This window comes from Bos grunniens, chromosome 22 (assembly GCF_055505025.1).
Source record: "Bos grunniens cultivar Pamir isolate PY7600 chromosome 22, Bosgru_T2T1.0, whole genome shotgun sequence".
Taxonomy (NCBI): domain Eukaryota; kingdom Metazoa; phylum Chordata; class Mammalia; order Artiodactyla; family Bovidae; genus Bos; species Bos grunniens.
The window spans coordinates 33,020,041-33,047,044 of record NC_141186.1 but is presented as its reverse complement, the minus strand read 5'-3'; the positions used below and the strand labels follow the sequence as shown (position 1 = coordinate 33,047,044).

Here is a 27,004-nt window from a genome sequence, read left to right as displayed (position 1 = left end):
GTTCAAACCGTTCACGTTCCCCTGCCATACACATTGCCTGGATTGCTGGTATTTACCCCTAGCCTTTTAGCGAGTAGTTACGCAAGAGTCAGTAACAAACTATAGAAAGATGCCCCACTGGTAGAGCCATTCTTTCACTTTATTTCATGCCCGTATTACTTTTCCCTGAAACAAAGTTATCTCCTCTTTCCCTTTCTGAATCCCTCACTACCTGTTCCACAACACACTGCGAGTGTGCTCAGTCGTGTCCCACTATTTGTGACCTCATGGAGTATAGCTCTCCAGGCTCCTCTGTGGGATTTTCCGGGCCAGAATACTGGAGTGGGGTGCCATTTCCTCCTCCAGGGGATTTTCCTGACGTGGGTTGAACCCACGTCTCCTGCATTGCAGGCAGATTCTTAAGCACTGAGCCACCCAGTCAGGCCCTCCCAGCCCAGTTTAAATTGACTGTAGTTTTTGTCTGATTTCAGACTTTCCCCAAGACATATGCACTGACAGCCCACAGCATAAGGAGTGGGAAAGTTTTTAACTATTGTACACACTCTCTTCTCAGAGTGAATTAAAGTTTTAATAGGTTTCTGAACATCCTTTTAATAATATGACTATCACCATATGGGCCAAGTTATTTCCAGCATTCAAGTTACACCTAGAAAAACATAAAACCTCATTGTTCTTCCCTTTCCATCTCTACCCTCCTGATTCTTCTTACCAAATGATTTTGTTTTCTTTATACAAAAGATTCTGGTTTCCTTGGATAAAGCCAACATTCAGATGAGATCTTGGGCTTTTTAAACCCCAAAGTGTAGGCTTTGTTTAGGTAAGTTCAGAGGTATGGCTTGAAGAAAGAAAAAGGAGCTTTCTTCTCAAGGGTAAAGAGAATCTTTTGCCTAACTACCCAGAGAACTCTTCAAAGGCCTTGGGTTGCCTCTTCTGCCTCAAAGGCACAAAAATGCGTCAGGAAAAAAAAGCCTGCTCTGCCACCTGCGGGGGCTCACAAGCTTATTTAAGGACCTGAAATTCTTTACTCCCCTCTCTGTGAAACACCCCTTCCTCCCCACAAAAACCAGTGTGAAGCATGCTCATTTGTCAGATATTTTGCCAAGCTGACCTCGTCTGTGGCACTGGGACTTGAACTTGCAGCTGAGATGAGAAGTCACATATTAACACCTCACATAATTGGTTCCTTTTTCTTATGAACACCGAGATTAAGATGAGCCCATCAAAAACTGGACAAAAATAATGAAGGGTCCAAGGGAGGTCAGCGGAATCCCTCACGCTACGAGCTCTTGGCATCCAGGAACAGTCATGCCAGTACAAAATGACAAAATATTCTCACAGTCCTTCCAAAGAAGTGGAGATGGAGGTCATTGCTACAGGGAGCAAACAGACCTCTCTTCAAGCCTGATTGTGTGTAGTGAGCCTGAAATGGAGACTCATCACCACTGGGATCAAACTGTAGCATGACAAGAGCTTGAGTCAAACTTCCGATTTTTTTTCTTCTGAATGAGTGGTTCTGATACTCACCAGGAAACTATTAACTAATATAGTTGCCTGGGCTCCACCGTCCAAGATTCAGATATAACATAGCTGTGGTGGAGCCTCTCTGTTTTTGGTTTTTTTTTTTTTTTTTTCAAGTAAAAGCTCCCCAGAGAAATCAAGTAAGCATCATCACATGGATACCCTCTTTACTACCAAAACGTGGGCTTTGGGGCCATTGCGGAGTCCTTTTCTGGCTTATAAAATAGAGGATATTCCTGTGGAGTTGTCTACATAGAAATATACCCATACAGTTAAAGAAGTAACCATTCGCTGGGGGCAGGGCAGGAAGATGAAAACAGTTACAGAAGAAACTATATTAAATCTATATTGTTGGACTTCACTCCAGTGGATAAATACCCATTATTGGTCAAAATTAACTTCCAGGGACTAACTTTAAGACTTAATGGCTGAAGCCATCACTCACTCACTCACTCACTCACTCACTCACACTCACACACACACACACACACTCTATCCTGCCATTTTTCTTTTCCTAAAAAAATATACCCTCTTGCAAGGAATGATCATATAGGCAGTTCATCAGGAAATGCAGCCATCTTTTCCACACTTTATGAAGGCTACACACCCCACTTACCTGGCACTTAACCTAAATTTAGAAGCAGTCATTCAAGAAAAAAATAAAGACCTAAAACTAAAAACTTAAAAAGAAGTTAAGTGAACAAAAAGGAGATAAAACACTGTGCCCTAGGATTGACCCATGAAAATACAAATAACTCATAACTCTAATCTTTCAGAAAGTAATGCTAAGACTCAGTTCATTCCCCTGCACTAAGCAGATTACACTGGCCTCTGGCTGCGTGTAGCTACTGAGTGCTTAGAATGTGGCTTGGGCCACAGGTTGAAATAATCATATTTGGATGTATTAGGTTAAATAAAATATATTACTGCTTCACGTGTTTCTTTTTACTTTTTAAATGTGGTTATATAGAACATTTAAAATTACATACGTGGCTCTCCTATTTCTGCTAGACAACATCTGCATCAGGCTACAATACTGCTTCTTGCTGTTAGCTCTTCTAAGCCCTGCCTGCCCCCTCGTGTCAGAACTCTGACAATGCAGATTAATTATTTTTCAAAACTATCTGTATTATCTTGGAAAGAAATATCTTACAGTAAATGAGGGCTAAAGTAGTCATTCCAATCAAAATCATCAGCAAGGTTCCTATAAGATTTCAGCTGTTATAGGGGACAGAAACAAGAGCCCAAATTTAGATGTAGTTACTTTTCGAACAATTTAACCAAAGCTGAAAGCAATACAAGGCACCCAAGTCCAACATTCATATTCTGCAATCATCCTGTATCACAGAGAAACCAGAAAATCTAAACTTCCATAAATGTAAACATGACAGAACCTCTATAAAATGGAATGCCCTCATAAGGAGAAGGCAGTTTTCAATAAAGATGACCAACATTTATTGAACATTCAAAACACAAACACAATTCTTAGCACTTTCCAGACGGGAACTGACTCCTCTTTACAACTCCTTAAGGATGACTTTTACTGTTTATTATCTCCACTTTCCAGAAGAGACTGAGTCCCAAAGAGATTTTGTAACCAGCTCAAATACGAAAGGAGAGCAGGAGCTAACCTGAACCCCTGCTACTTGCTGTGCAGTAAGAAGAAACCCCTTGCCTCTGGCCTAGGATCTCTTGTCTTCCACCAGCATCCAGGAAACCGACAGGCTGCCCTGTGACCTCGCAAGGAAGGTTAAGCCTCAGACCCGTCACAATTCTTGACACAGCTCCCCATCAGTGAGGTGCCTCCCTCTACGGAAGACCTGACTGAAGCCTAGAAAGTAAAAGGACTCTCAGCACGCCCTGGGGTTGCTCTGTCCCCAGCATGGTGAAATCCTGCTTGTTAGAAATTCCTTTCCTCTTTCCTTAAGGTTGAGTGAAACACCAGTCTTCATAAAGACATTCTCTTCATTACAGTCAGCTCTTTAGAACAATGAAAAACAAGCATTTTCTCTTGTACATGATAAAGCTTCAAACATTATGTCACTGATTATATCTCCCACCCATACGGAGCCCCCAATTATTCCTTGAAAGTTTCCAGACTCCTGCTCATTCTAAATGCCTCTAAACATGAAGACAGCTACCATTTACTGAGTGTTTACTATGTACTAATCCTTTCACCTACTTTTTTATTGAGTAGGTCCAATAATCCCGTAAGGTAGGCAAGTACATCATTCTATTTTTACAGATAATGAAGCAAGTTCAGAGAGGTTAAGTGACTTGGACAAGGTCACACAGCTGAGAAGTGGCAGAACCAGGATTATGCTTTCCTGAAGATCTGCTTGTGCTCTGCTGCCTCATTCTCAGTTGTGCTCGTTTCTCGGGGCCTTAACACCTGGGCACAATGTATTAAACAGGAAACTTTACACCAAAACGGAGTATATTAAACAGCAGCTAGGCACCATGGCATCTGCAGGAATTAAATGTGACCAAAGTCATTCATATTTAAAGCTGTCTGGAGAAATGGGACTATTAAAATGAACCTGTAAACCAGCAGCACCCAAGTTTCCAACTCTCTCAGCTATATGGGAAAAGCAGCTATGATTCTGTCTTCAAAGGGGAAATTTAAAGTGTCTAAATATTCATTCTTAGGCTTGTTCGTAAAGGACAGGGAAGCCTAGCATGCTACAGTCGATGGGGTCGCAAAGAGACAGACACGACTGAGTGACTGAACAACAACAAAATATACCCGGGGATAAATCTCCAGGATGTAGGATGTTTTGTGTCCCAAACTCATCACGTGAACCTTGAATGAAACTGTCACAAACATCCCTAAATGGTTAATTTCAAATGACTCTGAAGTCTGTGAAATCGTCAGCATCTTTCCACAGCATTACACGTGCTGCCCTCTTGTGGGGAAATGATGCTACGTACAGTGGCGGGGAAAGGTCAGGGGACAGGGAACGAAAGGACAAACTGCTCCTTGAAGAAATAAGAGAGTTAACTCTGGCTTCCTTTTAAAAGAATGTAACCTACCAATTGGCCCCAGGCACCTCTTCTGTGGTTCGGGGCTACAGACGCCCACACGGTCTCCTTTGTTGTTGTTCAGTTAAGTCGTGTCTGCCTCTTCGCCACCCCAAGGTCTCCTACTCAATCACTGTGTCAGGTGGAATTTTAAAAAACAACAAAGGTGGCCGTTTGTGTTTTCTAATTCCTTAAAGATACTATCTCTGTACTCTAGTGGAAGATGATCAATGCCTTAAAGAAAGTTTCCCACTCCCTGTTCTGCGAAAACTGGGTGCATTTTTGTTTTCTAACACTTGAACTAAAGTGAACTTCAGCCCACACCTAACACCTGATCTGATCAGCCCAAATCAGGGATGGGGTCCCACCTTTTTCCCCTCTGGCTCTGTCTTAGACGGATGAGTGAAGATGGGATTGGAAAATATCTCCTTGTTTATTTTACAAGTGGTTCTAATCTGAGCCATTAAAAGCATCCAGTAAGCTTCCAACTAGGGTTTCCTAGGGCCACAGTTTCTTTAATTGGCCAGCACAAACCACAAAGCTCTTGGGACGGTGTCAGGAGTCCTTTTGGACACAGTACACTGTCTTCTACAGTTAACTCTCTACAGCTTGCTCCCACTCTCAGGCTGTTTCAGATACACTCAAAGACCTGACCAGAATTTCTCAAGTCTGACCCTTGACTTTGTCATCAGGTGAGCACAATTCTGGGAAGAAAATCCACGTGGCCACTGTGAGGTCATTAGAGACATTTACAACACCTGCCTCCCTTCGCCATTTCCCTCCTCATCTCTCTCTCTCATACACATAAACACACACAGCCAACTAGAACACACAGCCTCGCGAGAACCATGGGCAAAGAAAAGGCAGAAAGAAACAAGGAAATGATAGTCCAGGTACTTGGTGTCCTCAATTTATAAAGAACTCTCACAAATCGACAAGTAAACAATACAGCCAAGACAAAAACAGATAACGGATAGGATAGCCCAAGGAAAACAAGTAATCCCGCAGCACAGAGTCTGTAGTCAAAGAGCTGCAAGTCAAAACAATCTGACAGTAGTTTTCATTACCATTTTCACACATCAGTAAGACCTGATAGTACCCAGAGCTGATGAGGGTGTGAGGGAAAGGGAGTTATACTACTACTGCTGCTGTAAGTTTAAGTTCAGAAGTTTTGGAGCGTGCTTGGCACTACTAAAATCTTTCTTTCTCTTTGGCTGCGCTGCACAGTATGTTGGATCTTAGTTCCCAGACTAGGGATAGACCCCGTGTCCCCTACAGAGGAAGCTCAGACTCAATTGCTGGACCACCAGGAAACTCCCTGCACTATTGAAATCTTAATACGGTTGTCAGAGGATGCAGGACACTCACCAAAAACCATCATCTCCTCTCAGACCTGGATCCCCAGCTAGGGTATGTTTCCCAGCAGCCCCTGCAGCAAGGTGTGGCCGTGGGCACTCAGCTGTAGCCAATAGCAAGAGAAGACAGGTCAAGGGATACTGCCAGCTTCTAACCCAGTTCATCATCACCTCCGAGGTGTACCCTCCCCACCCATTCCCCTTCTAGCTGGCTGGAATGAAGATGGCTCCAGGACAGCCTTCGAGGACACAGGCTGAGAACAGTATAGCTTCCATGCCCTGTGGTTCCAAAAAGGCCACAGGAGAGGACAGCCAGTTGACATGTTACCTACACAGCACTCATGAGCAAGAAATACAGCTTCTTTTGTTTAAACCATTATGTATATTTCTTTGGTCTATGTGTAACAGGAATTAACCCACTCTCACTAATACATTTGCTGTATGTGTGCTCAGAAGTTTAGTTGTGTCCAACTCTTTGCAACCCCATGGAATGTATCCTGACAGGCTCCTCTGTCTGTGGGATTCTCCAGGTAAGAATACTAGAGTGGGTTGCCATGCCTTCCTCCAAGGGATCTTCCTGACCCAGCGATCAAACCTGCGTCTTCTGCATCTCCTGCACTGGCAGGTGGATTCTTTTACCAACAACGCCACCTGGGAAGCCCCACTAATACATCTACGTACACTTTAATTCAACAATTCCACTACTAGAGATTCATCTGCAGTCAGGACATGTATTTGGAAAATACGACAGACAACAAGGTAAATGTCCACAAAAACTGGGAGTGATCAAATAAATGAGAGCACATCTGTACAACAGAGTGGGATATAAATCTGCATGCACTCAAACGAAGCCCCCTTAAACTCTATTGTTAAATAGGAAAAAAATCAAGGTACAAAACAAAGTATAGAGTGAGATATCTGTGCATACACACGTACTAGTATACACATTCCTTTTTCTGGAAGGATAGGTGCGTACATACATAAATCTGTAAAATAATATAGAAAATATAGATGACTATATAAAACACTATCTAGAAAGATACATGAAATTGTCAACTTGAGTGGGCCAGGGGACACCTAGATATCTGCCAAAACATGACCCCTGAATATGTCTGTGAAGGTGTTCCTGGAAGAGGTTAGCATTTGAACTGGGGCGCTGAGTGAAGCTGATGGCCCATTGTGGTGGGCCTCATCCAAGTGCTTGAGGAAAAGAAGAAAAAAGCAGAAGGTGGAATTTGTTCTTTCCCTGACTGCTGAGCTGGGACACTGACTATCTCCTGCCCTCTGTGCTCCTGGACCACAGGCCTTTGGAAGGCTGCAATGTACACCATGCATATGCAGGGTTTCCCTGGTGATTCAGTGCTAAAAGAATCTGGCTGCCAAACAGGAGATGTGGGTTTGATCCCTGAGTGGGGAAGATCCCCTGGAGAATGAAATGGCAACCCACTCCAGAATTCCTGCCTGGGAAATCCCATGGGCAGAGGAGCCTGGCAGGCTACAGTCCATGCGGTCACAAAAGAGTCAGACACAACTGAGCAACTAAACAACACTATGTGTGTGTATATATATCTTATTGGTTCTGTTTATCTGGAGAACCCTAATAATCAACAAAAAGTTAACAGGATATCTTTTCACACCTGCCTGTTACTGTCTGGAATTTTAGCACCAGCAGAAAATTACATAACTGATTCCATGGTGACAAATAGGCAAAACCAGCCTATTAATAAATATTCATTTAGCACCCATTATATTCCAGGCATCAAGGACACAGCTTAAGAAACCCATGAGGGAATAAGACTTCACAGTAGGGTTCAGGAGCCTTCAACTGCAGTTAAACAAAGGGTATGGGCAGATCACAGGGACTTTGCCAGTGTGCTTCCAGACCACCTCAATAAAGTGAATATCGTGATAACTCAAGACACGTTGAGTTTTTCGGTTCTGCATATAAAAGTTACGTTACTGTAGTCTAGTAAGTGTGCAAAAGCATTATGTCTAAAATAGAATTCACATCCCTTAATTTTAAAAATACTTCATCGCTACAAACGCTAACCATCATCTGAGCCTTCATCAAGTCATAATCTTTTTGCAATGGTCACATCAAAGATCACAGGTCAGACAGACCATAACAAATAAATAATGGAAAAGCTTGAAATAGGGTAAGGATTACCAAACTAGGACACAGACCCACAAAGAGAGCAAATGCAGTTGGGAAGAAACGGAGCCGATAGACCTACTGGATGAAGGGTTGCCACAAACATTTGATTTGTTCAAAAAAAAAAAAAGGCAGTAAAGTGCAAGCCAGAAGCCAAGAGCAAAAAAACAAAGCACGCCTGTACTTCTGCAAAGATGGTTCTTCATATACAGCCTGCGGCCCCAGGGAGAGAACAGAGCTCCCCGTGGGCAGGAGCCATCCTGACTGCTTTGACGGCTACTGAGATGAGGGGTGAGACGTACATATGGAATCTAGAAAGACGGCACCGATGAACCTAATTGCAGGGCAGCCAAGGCGACACAGACATGGAGACTTGTGGCACGGTGGGGGGAGGAGAAGGTGCATGAATTGAGAGTGTAGCATGGAAAGATACACTACCATATGTAAAGTAGATAGCCAGTGGTCATTTGTTGTATGACACAAGAAGCTCAACTCGATGCTTTGTGACAAGCTAGAGGGGTGGGATGGAGTGGAAGGTAGGAGGGAGGTTCAAGAAGGAAGGGACGTATGTGTACCTATGGCTGATTCGTGTTGATGTGTGGTAGAAACCAATACAACACTGCAAAGCAATTATCCTCCAATTAAAAATAAATTAATTAATTTAAAAAGATGAGGGATGATAGGTACTTAAATTCCAAAAACAAAATTAGGAAGAATCCCCCGAAAGTCAAAAAGAAACCAAAAACCAAGAATCCAAATAAAATCACTGAAAGAAATCCATGATGAAAATTTCATTTCTTGAGCAAAACTTTCAAAGGCTTTGCTCAGACTTCTTACCGTCCCTGTTACAGATGAGTCTTGGCTTATAGGGAAGATACTGCATCTCGTGTGTTCACAATTCTAATCTTAATTTAGATTTAATTCAGATTTTTTTTTTCTTTTTGCTCACGTATAACACATTTTATTATCGAACTGCACCTTCACTTTCACACAGACACCCTATGGTCTCACCTTTTCCAAATTTAAAAGGTTATGGTATGGAATGAGGATTGCCAACAAAGATGAAGAATTGAAGGGTTAGTCATGGCCCCTGTTTCCCTCAGGTTTAATCACTATTGATCACAATCTCAAACCCAGTTTTGAGAAGTCTGGAATGTGCTGGTGCTAACCTGCCCCACTGAAATGTTCTGCTTCTGAACTACACTGACTCTCTACCTGCAACCCAAGAAAAGAGATGTGTATTAAACAGGTTAGACTGATGACTTCAAATACCCTATTCCTGAGAGTGAGCTCACCCAAAGATACACAGCACAATAACCAACTAGCCCTGGGCACTTTCACAGCAGTCAAATGGTATCGATTTTACACTGATTTATTAAAATTGCAATCATTATTTTTCTTGTCTTCTCGAAACTGTCGCTTAAGGAAAACTGAATTCTGAGAGAGTTTCAAAACTTCAGCTTAAAGTTAAGTCTTAGTCCTAAATTATCAGAATAACTAACGAGAAACCTTGACCTGCTGTATATCTGAGAATAAGGCTATGTGACCAGCACACTTTCTTAGACACAGACTTTACAATTCTGACACATACACGGTTTAGGGTTCAAGCTTCACTCTTTCACTAAAAACTCAGAGCATACCTGGCACTGCCACACCTCTGATTACTGAAGCATAGACAGTAAATTAATTGTTTAGTAACGAGTTTGCTGACAAATATCAATTATTCAGGAAAACACAATTCACTGGGGAGTTTTCAAATCTGTATCACTTTAAATGTAGATGTAAAAGGGAAAGGTGAAGACAAATACACAATACACACAGAGATACTTAACTGATTATTTTGATCTATCTTTAGAAATAAGCGAAGGACAGACATGGGTCTCACTAGAAAGTATCAGAGTGCTTCTCTAAGACTTCAAACACGTTCTATTTTAGGTCCTGGGGCAAAAGCTACCACGACATTTTTTTTCCCTTTCTTTTTTCTTTTTAAATCATTCACCATCTTTTCCTAGAAGAACCCTATTATGTGCAAACTGCCTTCAGTGTTCATTCAAGTTTATCAATAAAGATGTTCTGCCTTCAAAGGAAGCTGGAATATATAGCACAAAATACTGCTGGGTTTCCAGGATTCTTTGAGAAAAATCACTTCCAAAGAATGGACGTGTACCCAGGAAAAGGAAAACCTGGAGAAATCTTAAAAAGATATCTAGAACAAATCTCTTTAAGCATCAAACCATCAAACTGCTTCACCCTGTTGTATTTCATGCTTCCTCTGGTTATTTACACACCAGTCAAGGCTCCTGTCAATTACCTGTGCCTAAAATGTGGGCTTTGACGTTTGAAAGAGTTTTATTAGTTGATCTCAGTGGCGCATGACGAGTTTAAAGGGCTTACCTGTGTGTCCCCGGAGGTGCTGGCTGGAGGCAGACATGAGCTTACAGCACACCATCAACACATAGGCCAGAAAGAGCCAGTGAGACAGCAAGACGGATCTGGCACAGGCTCTCATCCTGGAGAGAAAGCAGGATGCAGGTCAGCGATGGATGGGTGGTGAGAGACTCTGAGCAAACACCGTCCTTAGAAAGTGGGGAGAGCAGAGGAAGATGCTGGGTGATGCACCTTTACCCCTACCTCACCAAAGAGACCAGAGGCCAAGCGAACCTTACATGCACTGTGCATTCACTCAGTTTCCAATACACACCTTTTATAATTAAAAGTTTCTCAAGTTAGCTACATGCCTCAGTGAGAAGTCTATTTATGAACCCCTAGAGCATAGCCTGAGTGGCCCTGATAGAACATGGGGGTTATATACTATTTTATAGCACAAAATTTAAAAAGCAACATACTTTAAGCAGGATTCAAATAAAAGATATGTGGTTTCTGCATGTGAAAGAAACCACAGAAATTCACACACCAGGCCTGAGAACTTTCCCCTGGTTTCTCTGACTGCATATTAATGCCCTTTGGCCTAGAATACTGGCTGAATAGTGGATTAATCCAATCTCAGAGTCTGATGAGAACATGGGCAACTAGAGATAAATATATAAACAACGTCATACAGATATCAATAGATACATGGATAAAGATGAAATATTATTCAGCAATGAGAATGAAGGAAATCTTGCCATAAACAAAATTTCATATGGACCTTGAGGGCATTGCTGCTAAGTGAAATAAGTCAGATCAACACAAATACTACATAATCTCACTTTTATGTAGAACCTAAAAAAGACAAATTCTGAGAAACAGATTACGTAGCACAGTGGTCAGCAAGGGTTGAGGGTGAGGGAAATTTAGTCAACGGTCAAATCTCCCAGTGACGTGATTAACAAGTTTGGGGATCTAATGTTCAGCATGGTGATTACAGCTCATCTAATAACACTGTCCCATATACTTGAACGTTCTAAGAGGGTAGATCTTAAATGTTCTCATCACAAGAAAGAAACAGTAACTGCGACAGTAAGAAGGTGGTAGCTGATACTATGGTGGGAATCATTTTGCAGCTGATAAACATATTGGATCAATACAATGCACACCTCAAACATACACAGTGTTATGAATCAATTACATCTCAATAAAAACTGGGAAAATATACCTCACTTCATATGAATGGACAGTATCCAAACAGCTGCTCAAAGACAATTCAGTTTACAAATGCGGCTGTGTGGTCTATTCTAAAACACTTCCCTTTCCAAAAAAAAAAAGTAAATAAAAAGAAAATAGCTAATATGCATTCTACTTTCTTCCCTAACTTTCTGCGCCTGGTAGGCTGCAGTCCATGGGGTCGCGAAGAGTCAGACACGACTGAACGACTTCCCTTTCACTTTTCTCTTTCATGCACTGGAGAAGGAAATGGCAACCCACTCCAGTGTTCTTGCCTGGAGAATCCCAGGGATGGGGGAGCCTGGTGGGCTGTCTATGGGGTCGCACAGAGTCGGACACGACTGAAGCGACTTAGCAGCAGCAGCAGCACTAGATTAACTTTAGTTTGCTCTTTTTTTAATTAACTTTTTCAAATGGAAGTCCAAGCTCTGGGCATTTGAAACTCCAGTAACACTGGGTTCTGCCTGGCTTCAGGGATAATAGATCCACCACAGAGGATCAAAGGAACTCCCTTTTCATATACAAGATGTATAAACACCCATGGGCAGATGATAAAGACATGGCCCGTGGATTCCTGTTTGAGTAACACTACAGGCAAAGCTTCTGAGGAAATCCTGAAGAAAGGGCCTAACAAGCCCATGACTGCCAACCCCATGGGGTCTCAACCAGAACCTTGACTCTGTGCTCAAGAGGAAGTGCAGCCTTGGGGACCCGGTGGCCACACCACACTCCCAGGAGCAGGCACTGGCCTCTCACAAAGTAGTCACACAGATCTTGTTGAAAGATCTTGTACTGCCACTGGTTTGAGATTCAGTATGACTCTGAAACAACCACAGTAATACAAGATTCTAAGATTATCTTTGAAGACCATGGTGGCAAAAGGGACTTGAGACAAGTCCCTTTTGATGTCAAGCTTCAAAGCTTGACATCATTTTGCCCTTGGCCTTGGAAATTCCAAGCACTTGAAACTGACAGGAACACTAGGTGCCTCTGCTTTGAAAGACCTGCGTGCACCTTAATTTTGCAAAGCATGTCCTCCGTCTCCCCACCTCAGCCTCCATGCACAGTGGGCAGAAACCCTGGAATCAGCTCAAAAGGTGGCAAAGAATATGTGCGAGTCTATGTGAGCTTGAGGTGCTAGTATGTAATTACATTTTCACTTCAGAAAATTGATTATTAATTTATTACTCAACAGGGAAAGCATGGAGGTTCAGAATTCTATATATGCTGAGTTTTTGAATGAGGTCCTCTGTCCCCCGTCCCATATTTTAAAATTCCAGTTGTTAACTCCAGTATCCATTATTAATCTAACTGTTACAAAGGCTTATCCCTCTTACCCAGGGGTTAAATTTCAAATATCTCCCAATAAAAGTGTAGGCTGGCTGGGCCCAAGGCACTGGAGAGTAGTAAGGAAGGTAGAGTCCTGTCTAGGGGCAGCTGCTCCAAGGGAACGCCAGGAATGACTTTTCAAGAGAAGCTGCTTTCTGATACACCGTCTGCACACTTCGAGTCAGCAAGGGGTTCCACTTGTTTTGTTTTAAAAACAGAGTGCAGATCAAACAAAACACATTTGCAAACTGGATCGGGTACCCTAACTTCTGGTTTGTAGCAATCAGTGGCCCAAAAAAGGAAAATTTTAAGGGATCAGATGAATGGAGTACTAGCTTTCTACTGCCATGTAATAAACACTGCCAAATTGAACAGTTTAAAACAATAGGTCTCCAAAGGCCTCTTCACTCTTCTATCCTCCACTTTTTCCTGCTTCATGGGTTGGCTCCTCTGCCTCTAACCACAGTGTTCCACCTGATTTAGAGTCTCCAAATTCAGATGAAGTCTATCAGATGAGCTATAATCTGTCCCACCTAATTTACCAATGAAGTTCAGTTTCCATGTGTTTATCAGTCACCGCAAGTCCTAAACCTGTCTGGATGGAGTTAACAAAACTGGGAGACTATGTCTGAGATGATCTGAGTCCCAAATGCTGGGTACCCTAGGAAGTCAACTCTAAGATAGAAATTAATAATCAGCGGATGACTTAAGGAGTGCTCTAGGGAGTATCACCTGTGAAAGGGGAGGGACAAGAAGAAGGAAAGACAGAAAGAGGAAAAGGCCTCAGATAACCCTCTGGAAAGTTCCAAAGCTCAGATCAAACCAGTCAATCCTAAAGGAAATCAACCTTGAATATTCAATGGAAGGACTGATGCTGAAGCTCCAGAATACTCTGGTCACCTGATGCGAAGAACTGACTCACTGGAAAAGACCTTGATGCTGGGTGAGACTGAAGGCAGGAGGAGAAGGGGAAGACAGAGGATGAGATGGTTTGATGGCATCAAGGACTTAATGAGCATGAGTTTGAGCAAATTCCGGGAAATGGTGAAGGACAGGGAAGCCTGGCGTGCTGCAGTCCATGAGGTTGCAAAGAGTCAGACACGAGTGACTGAACAAACTACACAGCTGAGATGCCCCTTCTCCATGGTCCCAAACTGTGGTGAGGGGTCAGGCCTTTACACCTGAACATCAGGGAAAATCATCTCAGGCAAGGAGGCTCTTTGGATTGCGGACAATTCAAAGACGCTGTAGGCCATCTTCTACAATTCTTCCAATAGTTGAGGGCATGAATCCTTCATTCCTGAAGGGGATGCTGGGTAGGGCAGCACGCTCATTAAAATGTGATGGGAAGAGACTTCAAATATAAACCCTAGCCCAGCCTGGGCCTGCTCTGCCCTCAGCACCATTCTTTTCACTTCTACTGGGTGACACCTCTGTACTGCATTCCCCAGGCTCCTGAATGATCTGGCTCCTACCTGGCTTTCACCAATAGGAGACATTGGTTAGAGCCTGCAGAGTGGAAGGGAAAGGCCATGGTATTTTTCCCCACCTTCTCTGTCTTGGCAGGGTCAACGGAGTGGCCATTTCTCCTCCATGGTGTCAGTTTCCCCCAGAAGGGCCCAGTATGGCTCCAGCTCCCACGGAAGGCCCTTCCCCACCAAGGCCACTGGCCAGCAGGACTGCCTTCCTCTGTCCCACCAGCCTCAGGATGGCAGGAGCTATTGCTCATCTGATGGCAGGAGCTATTGCCTGCTGTTGCTCATCTATGGGCTGCCTTTGTGTCTTCTGCTTGACCTCTCTGACTCTCCCATCACACATGTAATCAGTTTCCTGAATTCAATTTCCTGTCCTTCTGCTCCTGGATGGCTTCTGTTCTCCTGGTTGGATTCCAACAACAAACCCCAAATCAAAAGTCTCATGAGCCCCTATTCCAAATCTTGGGAGATCATCCCTGATCTGACTTCTTCATGGAAAATTCTATGTATCAGGGTCTGGGGTGAGTTTGAGAACAAGTATTGCCTAGAACAAGTATCTACTTTAACAACAGCTATGATTCCCTGGAGAAATGCCTATGGCTAGGCAGGCAGCTATTTAGCAATGATTCTTCATTTCATTCCATAATCCAGAGCCCAAGTAAAAAGATATCTCACTTACTACACTTACTGTGGTGCCTCAGACAGTAAAGAATCTGCCTGCAATGCAGGAGACCCAGGTTTGATCCCTGGGTTGGGAAGATTCCCTTGAGAAGGGTATGGCAACCCATTCCAGCATTTCTTGGCTGGAGAATTCCACAGACAGAGGAGCCTGGTGGGCTACAGTCCATGGGGTCACAAAGAATAGGACACAAATGAGTGACTAACACTTTCACTTTTCACTTTCATACCTACTGTGATACTTCAATTTCTCCTACATTGAACATTTTTGTCCAAATGTAAAACAAAATTAGTTTATCTTAACCATATCACCTTTGGCCCTGTTGAACAGCCAAAGTACTGCTTTATCAACTGAAATAATTTCAAAGATCAGAGCTAATTTTTTAAAAATTCTCCATATTTCCAAAAATTCAACATAAAGCTTTTATAAAGGGTCATCAATTCTAAGATATTCCATCTGCCTAAATTCTTTATGCTTCATAAAGATACCATCTCTAGGTATGTGCTAAAATCATTTTACCTTGGAGACTTCATAAAATTTGGTTCCAGTCAAACACAGTTATTCCAGGATGGATTTCAGAGTGACTCCAAGTTCCCATTGGTAGCAAGGACCAATCATTTCAACAGTTCCAAAAAATTATCTTAACTTCATAGACCTATTTAAAATACAAAAAAGACAGGAAGCCATTAGCATTTTAATGTTGAGATGATACAGGTTTTCAGAAGCAAATTTTTTTTTTTTTTTACAACAACCGTGTTTTCAGGCAAGTGGTAGACAGTCAAACACATCCACATGTGTAAAGGGTCCTAACAGATGGGGATGGAGGGAGGGCGGGAAATACAGAATTCTGCACTTATTAATTAGCCACACAGTAGTTAACAGAATACAATCTTAAAGCAGAAGTTTCCTCTGCAGCAAAGGCATGACCAGGTTGACAGAGGGTACCAAACCACTCATGATGCAAAATTCCACTCTCTCATCAACCATGGGATGAAAATGAAATTGGAGATACTCCAATCCCAAGAGTTCCACAACCTGCCCAAGTTCACAGAGCAGTGGAAAAGCCAGCATGCAGACCTAAGTTTCAATGTTCTGTGATGATGATAAACTATTTGCAAAACACACCACTGTGTATAAAATATATAACCAAGAAGAACCTAGTGTATAGTACAGGGAAGTAGACCCAATATTATATAATAATCTATAAGGGGGGACATATGTGCACCCATGGCTGACTCATGTTGATGTATGGCAAAACAACCACAATATTATAAAGTAATTATCCTCCAATTAAAATAAATAAATTACTTTTTAATGAATGGGCTTTATATATACAGGCTTCCCTAGTAGCTCAGATGGTAAAGAATCCACCTATAATGCAGGAGACCCGGGTTTGATCCCCAGGTTGAGAAGATCCCCTGGAGAAAGGAATGGGTTCCTACCCCAGTATTCTTGCCTGGATAATTCCACACAGATAGAGAAGCCAAGTGGGCTACAGTCCATGGGGTCACAAAGAGTCAGACACAACTAAGCAACTTTCATTCATTCACTAATACAGATATAAGACAATTTGCAAGGATGCTTTTTGAAAAATGCTGATGGGACACAGAAGGCAAAAATTTTTCCAACATAAAACACACGAAAATACAAAAAACACTTTTTAACACCATAACTGAGATTCAACATACTCCTTTAATGCACACACCTAAAAAGACTTTTATTCTTAATGAAAACATTTTTCAAGAAGGATTCAGATAACGCCAAAACAAAAGACATTTCAAAAACAAAGGAACATGAAATTACCCGTTTTTAACGTTACCGAGTTAAGTACATCCCTCCAAGGGATGGAGATCAAAGAGAAATAATGATGGGCAACAATAAATATTTAAGCTGCAAATGTGACATACAAATGATCCTTGCGGGCTTCCCAGGTGTTTCAGTGATAAAGAAAACATCTGCCAATGCAGGAGACACGTGTTCGATCCCAGGTCAGGGAAGATTCCCACGTGCCATGGAGCAACTATGCCCATGTGCCACAACTATTGAGCCTGTGCTCCAGAGTCCAAGCATTAGTGAAGTCTGTGCTTCCTAGAGCCTGTGCTCCCCAACAAGAGAAGCCACTGGAATGAGAAGCCTGTGCATCACCACTAACGTGTAATAGCCCCAACTAGCTGCAACTAGAGAAAAGCCTGCGAAGCAATGAAGACCTAGCATAGCCAAAAATAAATAAAATTATTTTTACAAAAGATCCTTGCTCCACAGTCTAATCATTATCGAATCCTGTTGAACCCACTGCAAATGCACCACAAAGTACAACTGATAGTTTTCTCTTCTTTGGATGCCCTGGAGGGAATTACAGATGTTTGTCTAGAGGCCTCTTTGGGTGACAGGCTTGAGATCCATCCTTCTGGGGCCACAGGAGACACAGAGGAGGCCATGAGTGATTAGCTCTACGAGAGAGAAGCAGCTTTGAGTAACTGTATAAATGTACGATACTTGGAAAAGAAATCACTGGATAATGTTCGTCTCCCAGATCCTCCAACTTTATTAAGTATATTTGTCCTGATATCCACCCAAGGGCACAACATGACCTTCTGTTATCGGAAAGAAATACACAGTATAATTTACCAGAACCCATCCTAATGAACTCCCCACATACTGGAAACCAAAATGACCTTTCCTAGCTAATATTTATCTTGTTTTCTTCGCATAAAGGGAACCATTGGGGATTCTCTTTTCAATTCGTTAAAAAAAAAAAAAAAAAGGATTCATCAGCGAAAACAAATGTGATCCAATAGTTCACATGCTAGACAAAAAGCCAGGAGTTTAATTTTAGGCTGAGCAGTAACTCATTCAGTCAGATTTTCCCCGAGTGTACCCTAGGCACTTGCTTAAAAGGATTAACTTTTTCCTGTCATGTCTGAACTTTAGTACATTCAAGACCATCAGTGCTTTTGTGTACAACGTGAAAAGCATGTGTTTCCAGTCACTCTACTTCCCTGCAGGTTGTTTTCCAACGGTGGCACAGTCTTTTCTATCATTCTACTTTAAAAGTCCTTCCTTTTTCTGCTGCTGCTGCTGCTGAGTCGCTTCAGTCGTGTCCGACTCTGTGCAACCCCATAGATGGCAGCCCACCATGCTCCTCCATCCCTCGGATTCTCCAGGCAAGAACACTGGAGTGGGCAGTCCATCCCTTCTCCAGGGGATCTTTCCAACCAGGGACTGAACCCGGGTCTCCTGAATTGCAGGCGGATTCTTGACCATCTGAGCCACCAGGGAAGCCCTACTGTACAGCACAGAGAACTATATCCAATATCCTGTGATAAACCATAATGGAAAAGAATCTAAAAAAAGAATATATATTCTGTGTGTGTGTAAATACATACACACACATAATTGAATCACTTTGTTATACAGCAGAAATTAACACAACATTGTAAATCAACAATACTTCAATAAGATATTATTACTTATTAATACAATATTATATTATATAATACTAAAATAAAAATATTCAAACTAAAAAAAAAGTCATTCATTTTTAAAGAGTCTGGGTGTTTACAATGATGAATGACATTGCCATATCTAGACTAAGAACAATTTTAAATGTGTCTGGTCCAATTCCAACTGTTGGAATGAGAAAAAAAAACAGCATTTGCGTGCTGGGTTACATTTTTCATCTTTCACCTTATACATTGGTCTTATGTGGAGACAGTCACTTTTCTTCTCTCTTTTTTTTTTTTTTTTTGACAGTCACTTTTCTATAAAAGAGCAGGATGCCTGTTCATGTTCCCTGGTACCAAGAAACTCTGAACTTCCCAGGCAGAGGAGACCATTCTTCAGATGTTTAATTTATTTCTGTTGTACCCAAGAAAGAAGTCAGCCTACACCCGATTTCTTATCAAGGAAATAGTGAGGTTCCGCCTTTCTTTTCTCTTGATCTACTTGCCTTCACTATTAGCAGAGTGAATTCCTTGAAAGGATTATTTTGGGAAATACAGCTATTGACTTGCTGTAGATAAGCACCCTCAGAATATCTCTTAGATCACTTTTGCTATACCCACCTCACTCCACAGATGTCAATTTATGCAGCATGACGTTCTTATCTTTTCATTCTAAAACCCTACAGTGATGAAATACCACATTCCTTTTAAAACCACAATTCACTATGACCTTAAACCTGGACCTAATCAGAGGAAAAATGCCAAACGTTTGACTAACTTAAACGTGAGAGACTTTCTGCAAAGTAATTGCTCCTTAAAAACTGTCAAGGTTATGAAAGACCAAAATAATCTGAGGAATTGTTCCAAATAAAGGAATGATACATGGCAACCAAATGAAATGGTGATCCTATGCTGCATCTTAGATCAGAAATAAAAACACACGCATAGTCATTCTCAAATGAACCGCATGCACAATCACACACACACACACATATATACACACACATTTATCTATAAAGGACACTACTAGGACAAATAACAATTTCTGAATATAGCCTATAGATTACACTACGGTGTCATATCAATATTAAATTAGTTAAGAGAATGTCCCTGTTATTAAAATATACCCTGAAATATTTAAGAAAAAAGGGGCAACTGTCTTGAATTTACTGTCAAATGATTCTGAGAGGAAAAAGGGAAGAGGAAAGGAAGGAAAACCGAATGAATGAACGAACAGAAAAACAAATGAACAAAATGTAAGCAACTGATGAATCTAGGAATTCTTTGTATGATTCCTCCAACTTTTCATTACATCAGAAATTATATCAAAATAAGACAATAGATGTTCACTAAAAAGAACGGTTTATCACATATACTAAAATGATTCAGAACTTATTACCATTCTTAAACCATAAGAGGAGTTGATAGTTGAAATGTTCTGGCTCATCTGACTTTCTTAATACTCACTGACGACCCCAGAGGAAGTTCATCTACTTTTATTTAAAAAGCACTTTCATAGGAACACCTTCTGTAAACACATTTGGGTGTTTTTTTTGCTATTCCTTTAAAAATGTCATACTGGTTTACCATTTCTCAAGCTGTTAGTTCATACAATATTCTCATGTAATTAAAATATCTTCAAGGACATTTAATAGAATATAACATTCAATAACATTGAAAAACTGTTGCTATTCAATGTGTTCCTTTGGTCAAAAGTCTATCAGTTGTATAAGAAGTATAGGAGATTGATACTATGTGCTCCTAATCTCTCTTATTAATTAAAAATGTATTCGATGAGAAAAAATAGCACTTTCATAGTGTCTACTATGGTTCAGTGATTGTGCAAGTACTTTAAAATAATAACTCACTTAAAAGTAGGATTTATTTCTATCCTGCTATGCAGATGAAGACAGTGAGACACAGATAGGTCAAGGGGTTTGCCCGAGGTCGCTCAGCTAGCAAGTGGCTAAGCCGTGATTCAAATGCAAGCCATCTAGCACCAAGGAATCTACTGCTTCAATTCTTATCAAAATATTTTCAAAGAGTATTAGTCCTCTTCATGCTTTTTTAAATAGACTGAAAATAACTCTTTCTTCAGGAATTCAAGGCAATGGTCATCAAGATAAAAGTAAAAATTTTGTCTGTGGACCCACATGAGTAGACCACTGGACTGAATAAGGACCAGATCCTGGCTTAGAGCCTCTGTTATTTTTTCAGTTCAGTTCAGTTCAGTCGCTCAGTCATGTCCGACTCTTTGTTATTTTTTATTAACCCCTAAATAATTTTTGCCTCATCTCTGAAAAGCTGGTGAATAAAAGTGATTCTGACTTGCTACAGGGTTCTGCCTTACTACAGGTTTATTCAAGGCTTAAGGTCACTTTCCAAATTAAGACCAAACATACAAGAATTCTGAAGACCTTGAGCACTTAAGCTGCCATTTTTCAAACAGATGGAAAAACGACCACACTTTAGATCAGAATGCCTCAAAGACACTTGGGTGAAAATACAGCAGAGCCGGAACATAAGCCTATATGACTTCTGTCAATTTCCATGAAGGAATTCAGCACTGACACAAAACAAAGCAGAATTCTGTCGGTGCATCCACGCAGACTCATTTCCTGCCAAGAAATCCAGGAGCAATTCTGTGACGGTACAGCAAGGTAGATTCTCACTTAAAAACCAAATAGACACGCTTGCACCATTGCCATTTCCTGCCTGCCCACTCACCTAGGAGGTTTCCAAGCCCCGTCTTGCTTTACCAGCAGAGTAGCGATGCTTGAATAATGAGCTATTTTCAGATTCACCATTAGTGCAGCTGACCTCCTGGAGTGGGATCTACTGGGATGACCTGGTAACTGTGGTTCTCAGCCCCTCGGGTATCAGGGCACAAGTAGGACTAATTTTTCCAGCTAATGATGTAACAGGTGACATCCTTAAACAAGTTTAAACATCGCGTTAAATCATTTTTTCACACTAATTTCAAATCAGTCAAGGTAGAAGATGATACAGCTGAGAAAGTTCACCTCTATCCTCCAGAGGTGAAACTAGCAACCTGAGATTTGGATGTATAAAACAGAGTTTTATGAGTGGAAAAGGGGTGAAAAGATGGTTCCATTAAGCAAGAATTGTGTCTTATAACCAATGGAAATTTTGAAAGAGAAGTTGTCTCCATGAAATAATTCATCATTTCTTTAGACAGAGAGGAGGAAATAGGTTTCCATTTCATGTTGTGTTTATATAATACAACCACACTGGTTTGTCTTCTAGAAATTCTCAAACCGCTTTTCCACAAAAGTATGCAAACCAAGCGCAACCTCTCTCTTGACAAATTTACGCAGGAACAAGACAAGTATTAATGAACATTTTATATTTAAAAGGCTTCTGATGAAAGTAAATGTACTTAATAGGTTATTGACACTTTTATGAATGTATTTCAAGCCCTGATACTCAGCTAAAGCCTCAGCTGAGCTCTCACTTATAACTGTCACATGATGCATAGAATTACTTTGTAATTTAGAGCATGCTTACTGTCACACGTTCAAAAGGACAGGTTTCTCTGCCAAAATGCAGTATACTCATGCCATTAAGTTGCTTTTCTATTGCTGCCTAAAAATATCAATGAGGAACTTACTCATTCATCTTACAACATGCTGTAAATATGTTTAGAACTTAAAAGGTTCTAAGTGAGTCATTAAAGACAATAGCTGTGTCTGGTACAGAATTGTATAAAATTTTACACGTGGCATTTTAATTTTATGTGTTGCCAATACCATCTTACTTAAATTAGGTTGTAGAGTTCTTCAAAAGGGCCCTCTTGGTCAGATATGATTTAAACAAATTAAACAGACACACTGTGATCTCAAAAGGTTCACATTCTGTCACTGTAAGAACCGAGAAACTCCTTACAACCATGCAGCATCTTTATTTCCATGCAGTGACATGGTCCTTTCTAATGGAAGTATGGCCAGTGCCTTCTGTTAGTGAAGAAAAACTCTAGCCTACAAGTGACTATGAACTGTCCAAAGCACTCATCACTAAGTGACGATGGTTCACTGAGTCAGTCTACACAAAACACAGAAAACAAACCCGTGAGTGACATAAAATACAAAACGCACTCACCAAATTCAGGGACACTCAACACGATTCCACAGCTTGTTGTCCAAGTGAAACTGCCCAGGTCTGGGGCTGAACTAATGTGAGCGGTAATGGCAATTTAGCCATAAATCTCTCAAGGCCCAATTATCCTCACGTCTAAGGGTTTCTTTTAATTGGACCAGTTTTTAATTGGACATTTTCCTCCCATTTCTCATTTTTCAAAGCATCAAAACAGTGTCTAAGGATTTTATTTAGCATAATAAATAACCAACATAATATTTTGAAGGCTACTCACAAGTTGCCAAGTACCTGAACTTTTATTTTAAAAGTTTTTGTGTGATATGATCTAACTTATACGTTATATTATAAAAAATAAAGCAAGCTAAACATAATGAAAGTCAAAGTTGCTCAGTCACGTCCAACTCTTTGCGACCCCATGGACTATACAGTCCACGGAATTCTCCAGGCCAGAATACTGGAGTGGGAGCCTTTCCCTTCTCCAGGGGATCTTCCCAACCCAGGGATTGAACCCATAATAGGCAGATTCTTTACCAGCTGAGCTGTCAGGGAAGCGCTAAGCTGTATATAATAGAATGCAAAAGTAGAATTCTGTGACTATTCAATAGTTACATTGCTCGGGTCGGGGCTGGCCATTTACAAACAGAACATTACCCTCTTGAGGGGAGGGGATGGTATCTTACTTCACTTCTATGCTAACCTCTAACATAATGCTCTGCACACCAAGGGTGTTAAATACAGTTTGTTAAATAAATGAATAAAGTCTCTAGTTTTACTCCCAAATGAATGGTCATTTCACTTCTATGCTTCCCTAATTCCTTACCTGTAAACTAATATAGTTAAACGACACAATTACCAATGTATGCTCAACCACCAGCTATGACAATGACTCACAGAGCATTTTAGGGAAAACACGGGAAGTTTCAGCTATTGATAACATACAGGTCATGGATATATATACACAGTAAATTCAACTGCGACAGGATTGCACAGCAAGACAATGCCCATCACAGGCAATATTGACCATTTTAATCCATTAGTGAGATAAATGCTTCTTAAAAGCTGTATCAGAACCATTATTAAATTTCCAACCTTAAAAATTCATCTTTTGTTTGACAACAGTGCCCTCTTGTGGCAAAAAGGGAAGTCTTCTGAAAGTGCTAACATGTTACTTGATTTATAATGGATATTTTTATTATAAGTGCAGTTTTCATTTTTTTAATAAAGTCATTTTAAAACAGTATGCAAACCATCCTTAAAGAAGCATAAGATATGAAATAAATTAAACAGCAATTTAAATTGTATCACAAAAAAAGTCAAATCAAAATATGGTAAAAAGCTTCTAAATGAAATGGTAATTATTTATACAGAAAACTACACATAATAAACACAAGTCTAATGAGATTCAATATTTATTGGTTCTCCCTGTTGCTTTTATAACACAAATCCATGATATCATCTATCAAAGCTCTCCAAGCTACTTAAAGATCCTGTAAACATTCAGCTTATATATACAAAAGCCTACTGAGTTCTGGCTTAATACTAGGACGTGCTTAGGGAAATCAAGAATAAGACTAATTCCTGTCTATCCAAAAATGACAAACCAACTGCAATAGACATACATGGGGCAACCAAGAGAGCAGGTCAGTAATATTTGCCATTGTCTTTTGATGGACCTAGAGACTGTCCGTACTGAGTGAAGTAAGAGAGAGAAAGAGAAAACATTGTATGACAACCCTTACATGTGGAATCTAAAAAGAAATTATACAAATGAACTTATTTACAAAACAGAAACAGATACATAGATTTATAGAATGAACTTATGGTTGCCAAGGGAGAAGGATGGGGGAAAAGGACAAGGAGTTTGGGATGGACATGTACACACTGCTATATTTTAAATGGATAACCAACAAGGCCCTACTGTATAGCATAGCAAATTGTGCTCAATGTTATGAGGCAGCCTGGATGGGACGGGAGTTTGGGGGAGAAGGGATACATGTATATGTATGGCTGAGTCCCTTTGCTGTTCACCTGAAACTATCACATTGTTAATCAGCTATACTCCAACAAAATAAAAAGTTTAAAAATTTTTACTATTGTCTTTTTGAATAATGAAAATAGAAGAATAAGATCACTGAGGACTGCTGCAATCCAGGAAAACTTCCTGGAAGAGACAACAACACACAGGAGTAAAAAAGGAATGTTTGGGGAAAAGAGTAAAGAGGTGTTCAGGAATTTAAAAAATTTGGTTTGGTTGGTTGGTCATTGATGAGGGGAAAAGATCTGCACATGTGTGTGAGTTTGTTTTGTCTTGTCCTGATTTGATCTGGTGGCGGAGAAGAAAGGGCCACTGAAGGAAACCACACAGAGAAAGGGGGAAGGGAGAGGAGGTAGGTATGGTGGGCTGACCCCATGCGGAAGTCATACAGAACAGGTGAGCAGTCTCCCAGGTCCTATCCACACTCAGTGGGTCACCTCTTCATGACTCCTGAAACAAGTAGTTTTTGATCAATTCTTGAACCAGGTCTTGTGTTGGGTGCCAGGCATGGATGATGGATAAAGTCCTGGGTACCCTGGGGTTTGGACTATAGTGTGGGCAGACAGACAGACAGGTAAACAAGTGTGAATAACGGAACTGTTGTTGTTGAGTCACTCAGTTGTGTCTGATTCTTTGCAACCCCACGGACTGCAGCACACCAGGCTTCCCTGTCCTTCACCATCTCCCAGAACTTGCTCAAACTCAAGTCCATTGAGTTAAGGATGCCATCCAACCATCTCATCCTCTGTCGTCCCCTTCTCCTTCCTGCCATCAATCTTTTCCAGCATCAGGGTCTTTTCCAATGAGTCTTCTCTTTGCATCAAGTGGCCAAAGTATTGGAGCTTCAGCTTCAGCATCAGTCCTTCCAATGAATCTTCATTGGAAAGTAACTGTGGGTTCAGATTAAGTATGACAGAGAAAACAACAGTCAGTAGTGTAACAGGAACCAGCTGGGTTTGGAGGAAGAGAGGCTCCTGGACTGGGTGCTTAGGGAAGGCCTCTCTGAGAAGGTCATCTTGACATGATAACAAATGATAGAATGTGACTTCTTGGGGAAGAAGAGAAACAGGAAGAGAAACAGCTCTGCCCTGTAGGAGTCTAAAGTCCAAACAAGCTGGATATGGTCAGAAGCAGAGGGGCTGCAGGACAGTGAGCAGGGCAAAGAGGGGTAGGGGGTAACGTCAGGGAGATCCCAGGAGCAGATCACAAGGGAGCTTGCCGGTAACAGTGTGGAGTTGGGATTTGGCTCCAGATGGAATGTGAGAGCTGTAAGCACAAGGGAAACGGGAGATGGTTTAGGTTTGCACAAGAGCTCTAAAGCTGCTGGTGCAGAAGGCCCTCTGGGAGGCAAAAGTAGAAAAATGCGAGACTACTGCAGACTAAGGTCTCAACCTAGAAGTACAAGAGAATGAATCTGACCAGATGTCTGGAGAGCAGAGCAATAATGAAGTCAGGCCTCTTGAGGAACAGTTTTGCTCACATACAATCCTGGATATCTTAAGACACTCCATGTGCAGTCAAACTACTGAATTAACATCCAAGGTTCAGGTCTCAGGTCTCGGTACCAAGAATACTAGTTTTTATCTATGCAATTGTACATCCTATAATCCATTGTTTTTACTCTTCACTTTGGCTACTAGGAAGCTCAGAGTCAAATTTAGAGTCCACCTTTAGTAAGTGAAGAGGACCGCTCACCAAGCATATCATAGGCTAACCTTCTGCTTTGTTGTCCTTACCATCCCTTTATGTCCGATTTCATAAAATATTTTTAAAAGTTTTCTCAAATCTGCTTTGATGGAGACAGATACAAATACATGAATATGTAAACAAGACACCATATGCTTTAACAGGTCCAGCATGTTCTGTCTCTTCCTATAATTCCCTTTTTTCAACCCATTCTACTTGCCAGACCAAAAGTCAAAATGTCCACCATGGCATGGTTACCTCAGGGAAAAGCATTATTTCCAAATAATAAAATGAAAAATGTTACCTAGACTTACATAGCATAGAAACTAACAGGAGGTAAATCACTTTGGGATTCACTGATGAATTTCCTGGTAGATTGCAGGGTCTGAGCAAATAGGACAAAGGATACAAGGTTTGGTTTAAGGTGAGTAAGAATGTGAGAAACAAGGTTTAGTGCCTGCAGGTCAGAGAAGTGAATGCAGTCAAGGGACCCAAAAGAAGACAAGGTGAAAAAGGATGGGATGGGAAGGGACCCAAGAACACATGTTTAACAAAGATCAGTCCTAGCCAGCAGTGACTCGTAACCAATCAC

The 27,004-nt window shown here is 41.1% G+C and overlaps 1 protein-coding gene across 10 annotated transcripts in view; it reads right to left on the bottom strand.

Annotated features, from left to right (window-relative positions):
* TAFA4 (TAFA chemokine like family member 4) overlaps positions 1-27,004 on the bottom strand; it is a 215,892-nt gene that overhangs the window by 113,932 nt on the left and 74,956 nt on the right. For all 10 annotated transcript variants that reach the window (XR_015151314.1, XR_015151316.1, XR_015151315.1 and 7 more), the window contains exons 2-3: positions 15,652-15,787; positions 10,441-10,556 (exon numbers count right to left, since the gene is read on the bottom strand). Coding sequence is in view for 3 of the 10 variants with exons in the window: in XM_086366904.1 (XP_086223030.1) it covers positions 10,441-10,556; positions 15,652-15,665 (130 nt within the window). In the remaining 7 variants the exon portion in view is untranslated. The remainder of the gene's footprint in view (positions 1-10,440; positions 10,557-15,651; positions 15,788-27,004) is intronic.